Source organism: Macrobrachium nipponense, chromosome 10 (genome assembly GCF_015104395.2).
Source record: "Macrobrachium nipponense isolate FS-2020 chromosome 10, ASM1510439v2, whole genome shotgun sequence".
Taxonomy (NCBI): domain Eukaryota; kingdom Metazoa; phylum Arthropoda; class Malacostraca; order Decapoda; family Palaemonidae; genus Macrobrachium; species Macrobrachium nipponense.
The window spans coordinates 102022865-102029592 of record NC_087204.1 but is presented as its reverse complement, the minus strand read 5'-3'; the positions used below and the strand labels follow the sequence as shown (position 1 = coordinate 102029592).

The following is a 6728-nucleotide window of genomic DNA, read 5'->3' as shown; positions in this document are numbered from 1 at the left end:
TATTCCAGAGTTTGTAAGTATATTGTATTCCAGTTGCGCATTGTATTTTTGAGGAAGCTGATGGTGTTTTCCTCTGCCCCTTATATTTTCAGGCATTCTATTAGCCATGTGTGTGGTATCATGTCGAAGGCTTTCTTATAGTCTATCCATGCCATGCTAAGGTTGGTTTTCCTTCTCCTACTCTTCTTCATTACCATTTTGTCTATCAGGAGCTGGTCTTTTGTGCCCCTACACTTCCTTCTGCAGCCTTTCTGTTGGTGGGGGATGGTGTTTGTCTCCTCTGGGTAGTTTGTATTATTATTATTATTATTATTATTATTATTATTATTATTATTATTATTATTATTATTATTATTATTATTATTATTATTATTATTATTGGGAAGATAAACCCTTATTAATGTGAAACAAGCCCACCAAAGGAGCCACTGACTTGAAATTCGAGCTTCCTAAGAATATTATGGTGTCGTTCGTTTCAAAGAAGAAGCAGAAGATAATAAGATATGCAGAGAGAGAGGATATCGGTCATGAAAAGAGAGAGAGAAAAAAGATAAATTAATAAATAAATAGATAAAAATATAAATACAAATTATTAAAATACAAGATGAATTCTTTTTAGGGGTAGTAATGCTTTATATACATCATTGCTCGAACTTCTGAGGAAGTTAAGTTGCACTGCATCCTCAGTAGGGAAACTTCCACAGTCCGACTTTTTAAGGAGGAATAAAGGACCTCTGGAACTTTGGAGAAGTTTGTCAGGTATCTGTTAATGTACAACTCATGATTTGGTAAACAAGTGATATGCAGTTGCACTAGAGCAGAATGTCACATCAAAATTGGTCTTCATTTTCCTAAATCCATATTTTTTATCTCTGTTAAAATACAACTTGTGAATCGGTAACCAAGTTTTATACAGTTACACCAGAGCAGAATTTCGTGACCAAATTATTTTTCACTGTCCAAAATCCATTCATTTATTATAGTAACGATAATATTAACTGGCTTGGTGACTACATTCTTCAACGTGGCCATCACGATAATAGTGACCTGTGTAATGTGGAATCTTCAGAGACCAGTGTCCATAAGAAGGGTTTCAGATCAGCCCTCGACAGACAGATTCATGAATGAGGATCCCTGGGTAAGTTTTCAAATCCCGATCGTCTGGCTAATGGATATTCTTGTGGTTGTTTTGCTTTTTGTATGAACACATCAGTCCCCCTTAGAGGAAGGTAGTCCCGTCAGTGCACCCCACGTAATGCACTTTCATAGGCTCGTAGTTGCAACCCCCCTTCATTGCTTTTTTGCTGTACCCCCTCCCAACAGCCATTTTATAGTGCAACTGCAAAAGGTTTTCCCCTGTTACACCTTGAAGTCCTATTTTTACTGTCCTTTTCCCTTTCAGCACTGAATGACATCATCATAGGTCCCAGTGCTTGTGTGGCCTTACTCCTAGATTTTACAACATTACATTCCATAATGACATAATTGCTCTGTTGTTTCCAAAAGCGTTCACTTTCCATTTTCTCTTCCATTATATTTTTTAAAACGTCCTTTTTTTTTCCTTGGAAAAAATGACATTTGCTAACAGGTTTTTTGAATAAAGAGTAATCAAGGCTTTATCATATGGAAAAGTTACAATTTCGAATATTGTGCAGAATCCACTGTTTTGATGCTGTTAGGGTTTGCTTGTTTATTGACTTACATAGTCACTAACATTTGCTTTTCTGCTGTATCAAATTTGTTCAAGAATGCGTCTTGTCTACACAATATTCAATCAAACCATACCTAGATCATTTACCAGACACTTACCTGGCTGAAGGTTGCGCCTCTAAACTAAACTCTATCAGATAATCTACAAAAATCTTCTTCTCTGAGAGTAACCTTTTGGTCTGAGTTTCCATCTCTACCTGTGTCCGTTTTTCTATTTTAAAACATCGTCCTCTTGTATTTTTTCAGTGCTGCGATACTTCATCTGGGCCGAACAAACTCCACGCAGGAAGGGAAATACCAAACCCATACCTAGATTACAGTCGTGGGCTCCTAGACAAGACCGCAACTTCACCGTGGCCATCACTATGATCCAATATCTGCAGAAGTGTTTCCCGAGGATGATGTCTCGAGTAGCCTTCCACATAACTTACCCGAGAAACCTCCCTCCGAAGTATGTTGTCAATGACGATGAGGAACAGCTGGAGTACAACTGCAAGCAGCCGGAATCTGTCAACAGAGAAATAGTGGAGAAGGTCCGCCCGGAGAAACTAGCCCAGCACTTGAAAAGGGCGGCTTATCCCCAGAATCTCCTGAGGAACTTGGCCCGAGAGGGCTGTCCCGCAGAGTACTCCTTCACACCCGACATCGACATGATCTCGGCTCCCGGAATGTCGAGAAAACTGAACGAATTCGTGTCCCGGAACTCGACGAGAAGCTGCGGTCGCTGCGCATACATCATCCCAACTTACGAGATTCGCGCTGGGGTAGAGAAGAACCCTAGGACTAAAGGAGAGCTGAAAGCTCTTCTCAAGAAGAAGAAAGCGCAGCGCTTTCACATCAAGGTATTCCACCTCAACCAGCACAATTCACAGCTGAAGAAGTGGGAGAGCGACAAGTCGTCTAGGCCTAGGAAACTGGAGGTCATGTACAACATTAGCACTTGGGCTGAATTCTGGGAGCCCATTTACGTCACCAAAGCTGACGTCCCTCCTTACGACGAGAGATTTGTCAGTTAAGGCTATACTCGGAATAGCCAGGTACAGTTACTGGTATAACCAAAATGATTAAGTACTATAATAGATTCAAATCAGCAGTACATCTGATGTCTAGGGCAGTCCCTTATGACGCTCCTGATTGGCTATTGATAAGCCAATCACAGGCCTGGAAACTCAGTCTCTCTCGAGAGAGTTCACATAGGCAGGATATATCTTCCACCTCTCCTGAAGGATGTGTCTTCCTCAGGAGAGGTGGAACATACACCCTGCCTATGTAAACTCTCTCGAGAGACTCAGTTTCCAGCCCTGTGATTGGCTTATCAATAGCCAATCAGGAGCGTCGTAAGGGACTACCCTAGCCATCAGATGTACTGCTGATGTGAAGCTACTATTGTAGCTCTTCTTCAGAAAACCTGTTAGCCTGGGCTTATATCACTCATAATTCTTAACAATTCTAGCTCTTATCTCTTTTAGTTGAACGGTTAGAGGAACCTAGAGCAATCCTTATATTATTTAAGGTATACATGAAATGATGGTCAACCAGAAGCATCTCGTTTAAAAATTTAAAGCTTAGGGTTATGTCTCTTCTAATTCTGAAAAAATCCATCGTCAAGCTCTTTGAGTTGGATGTTAAGGCGCAACCGAAAGCATTCCTTCTTATATAAGTAAAAAAACAAATAGGAATGCAGATGTATACCTCACTTTATCAAATAAATTAACTCATAACCCCCTTAAAAAAACGTAATAATAAATAATGTATACCATTTAGAGAGCAGTTCAAGATAGGTGTGAATATTATGTTCACGTAGTTTCATTTCTTTCTATTAAGTTTATGTATATAAGCTCGATTTTTACGTTCCTTTTTGTTCACTCAAATACGTTTCTTTCTCCAGATCTACGAGATGCACGAGGCTGGTATACGTGGCATATGCTGAACAATGCCTTCTTATGCCACAGTGGATTCCAGACCAGAAGGCAGCGGTCAGGAAGTCGTAAGAGGCAGATGCTTCATAACGACCACATTTACAAGGTATGCTTATAAAAATGTTTATTCACATATCTTTCAATTAAAAGTTCCTCTCTTTCTTTCAAACTTACTGTTACTGTTAGAGAGCGCTACGTCCTCATGTCTCATGTCTTGTCAAGGCAATCATATTACGTTTTGATTATGAGAGAAAAATACTGCATTTTAGTTCCTTTTGCAGTACCACATTGCCATACACTGGCAAAAAAAAAAGCCCCGATTCTTGAAAAACATTTTTCTTTAGACTCATAGCAAATTAACTTCGTGTCTTTTAAATTCCAAGGAAAACTACATAAGTAGAACACATTTGTCTTTATTTCAAAGATTTCAACACGAAACGTAAAAGAAGTGAGTGTACATTTTAAAAGTCTGCCACGAGTTATCCTAAAATGACTGGTATTTCTGGCTCGAATCAGTTGTCAGTTTTAGGATGATGCTCCACCCATAATTCTTTAGTAGAATGATTTCTCAAAAGGTTCCCAAATTCAGAGAGAAAAAAAAAAGTCCATTCAGCTTTCTCAGTATAATCGTTAAAGTCTAAAAGTAGGACTAGAACTTTGACGATTGATAACCCCTTGTTTATTCAAACGTACTTCTTTGTTAGTATAGCTAATGTACATCGTTGCTGTTGTTGAATCTTGACAACACAAAGCAAATTTGAATGACAGATTGATATTATTTGTTTATATTAGGCAAAATAAGATTGAATGATATGAAGTACCTCACACGCGTCTACTAAAAGAGATAACTCCGTTTTATTTCAGGTCTTCAAGAAAGAGATTCACGCCAGATATACAGTGGACGAAGATAACCCACTCGCCGGGTATAACTGAGAGAGAGAGAGAGAGAGAGAGAGAGAGAGAGAGAGAGAGAGAGAGAGAGAGAGAAGATACCTTTGGGAAAATACAACTATGAAGAATTGTGACGCAAGGCTCGTAGGCCAAATGTGTTCATGTGGCTAGGTCTAAAACACAGAAACAATTTCTTTATATATTTCATTGTGAAATGAGAATCTTGCTCTTTTTTTTTCGTCCCTCAAGATTTTGCTGTAAAGAAAAGCCAGTGATAAGTCGAATGAACTGACTAAAAATAGTTATTCGTCCAGAAGGTGTAAGACTATTCAGTTTCACTTGGCATATTGAGCTAAAATTCTCTCAATTTCTTGCACTTCAGTGGAGACTAGATTTTGTAACATGAATATATTTATGGTATTTTGTTGTAAATGAAATCTATTAGTTTCGCTGCAGCGAAGTACATAAATTTTAAATAAACATCTGTGGTCTGCACATAAGACCTACCATAAGTTCTGGAGACTTATTTAATCAAACCCTACTGATTATTGAGTTTGTTTACCTAATTTTTCCATGAACTAGTGTGGCTGACTCAAGCTTTAGACAATCTGAGCTTAAATGGATCTGTACTTTTTTAGGCTGAATTCTATGTTACAGCGTTGTCTCTTTGAGGATAGATTCTCATTTATCTATCAACACTTTTTCTGCAGTAATGAAATCACTAGGAGATATTGTCCAGTGATAATCTATCTGGAGGACAGATCCCTTACTGGAATCGTATTCAAATCCGGTGCCTTCAAAAGCTACCTCACCAGGACGACTGTTCAGTGGTCCATTTTAGAAAGTAGGGGCCTTACAGGAACCTTATTCAGGTTTAGTTCCTTCGACCTGTCACTTTGATCTAGACCTATTGCTTTTTTTTAATAGCAATTTTAACTGGCCGCAGGGAGCGTTCCTTTCCTTAAAACACTTGCTGTTTATGTAATGAATTATTGAATTCTCGACCTATCTTGAGTTGGCCGTTTAAGTCATTGTTTACTAATTGACTTTGCTCTTGGTTCGTAAACAACTCTGACTTAAAGACAATTAAGAAATTTATTTTGTAGTGTTTGTACTTGACTGAGTGGGGTACATATATATATAGCTACCGTACAGTTTTCTCCAAATATGGTAAGAAGTGTCCCTTAAACTTTCTGAAATCTCCAGTGATATTCATTCTTCATCTTTCTCACCTGATCTGCCAGTTCTGTTAATTTCGAAGTGGTTTATGTTTCGTATAAAGGTCGTCTGTAGCGTCACGTTTTGTTACTCCTGAAACTTGTTTTGGGTGTCCGTGATTGACAGGTAAGGCAGGCAAAGTAGGCTGTTCTATTTTTTTGTTTAAATCGGACAAAGCAGGTAAGACATGTAGACCTAATTATCACAGATTTATTTACCAATCAATCTCGGCTGCCTGAGAGGGAATATCATGGCCACATTCTCCACAAATGTTTTGCCCGTTTTATTGGTGAAATGTTTGTAGTTGTAAGAATTTGAAATGGTTGCACTTAAGAAATGTCATGTTTATTGCATATGAACTTGTGAAACGGCAATTAAGTTTTGCAAATACAAATAAGCAGCATATGAATAAAATTTGTGCGTCTACGAAGTACTGTTATTTAGCTCACCTACGGTACTGTATTTTGCTACTTGCGAAGGACTTCCAAATTTATACCCATTATTGCCTTTGTTGGCTTAATTAATATACTTACGAATGCATCTTTGTGTCAATTTACATATTAATTCTGGATTATTCATTTGGTACTGAAGGTGAAGTATTTTTTTATAGATCACTTAGAATCTGTTTGTCTTCACCAGACAATGGAGAAATCGCTTGCAAAGCAGTCTAGCCATATTGGTCAAAGCTCAGGGCTTCAACCAATGAGAGAAAGCGTTAGAAAAATTTTGTCTCCGATTGGCCGAGAGACTTACCTTTCTTGAACAGTTCTTAGGCAGCCATGATTGTGAAACTAGGTTCATTTTAAGCTTGCAGTTTAATAGTGATAGCTTCTGATATTTTTTATGTTAGTACTTCGTGTTAGCAATTATGACCAGTTGCGGTTAACTGCTGGTTGCGTTTATCCAACTTAAGGTTAACTTAGGTATTTATAACTTGTTTGGGACATCAGGGACTGTCGAGAACCACTCTTGAGGATAGAGTGGATCCTG

At 38.2% G+C, this 6728-nt stretch overlaps 1 protein-coding gene across 1 annotated transcript; it reads left to right on the top strand.

The window, feature by feature from the left end:
* The first annotated feature begins 395 nt into the window (after positions 1-395).
* Positions 396-5314, top strand: LOC135224200 (beta-1,4-glucuronyltransferase 1-like). The gene is made up of 4 exons (XM_064263060.1): positions 396-1138; positions 1957-2747; positions 3599-3735; positions 4494-5314. The coding sequence occupies exon 2, from the start codon at positions 2076-2078 to the stop codon at positions 2724-2726; it is 651 nt and encodes a 216-aa protein (XP_064119130.1). The 5' UTR covers positions 396-1138; positions 1957-2075; the 3' UTR covers positions 2727-2747; positions 3599-3735; positions 4494-5314.
* The last annotated feature ends 1414 nt before the right edge of the window (positions 5315-6728 follow it).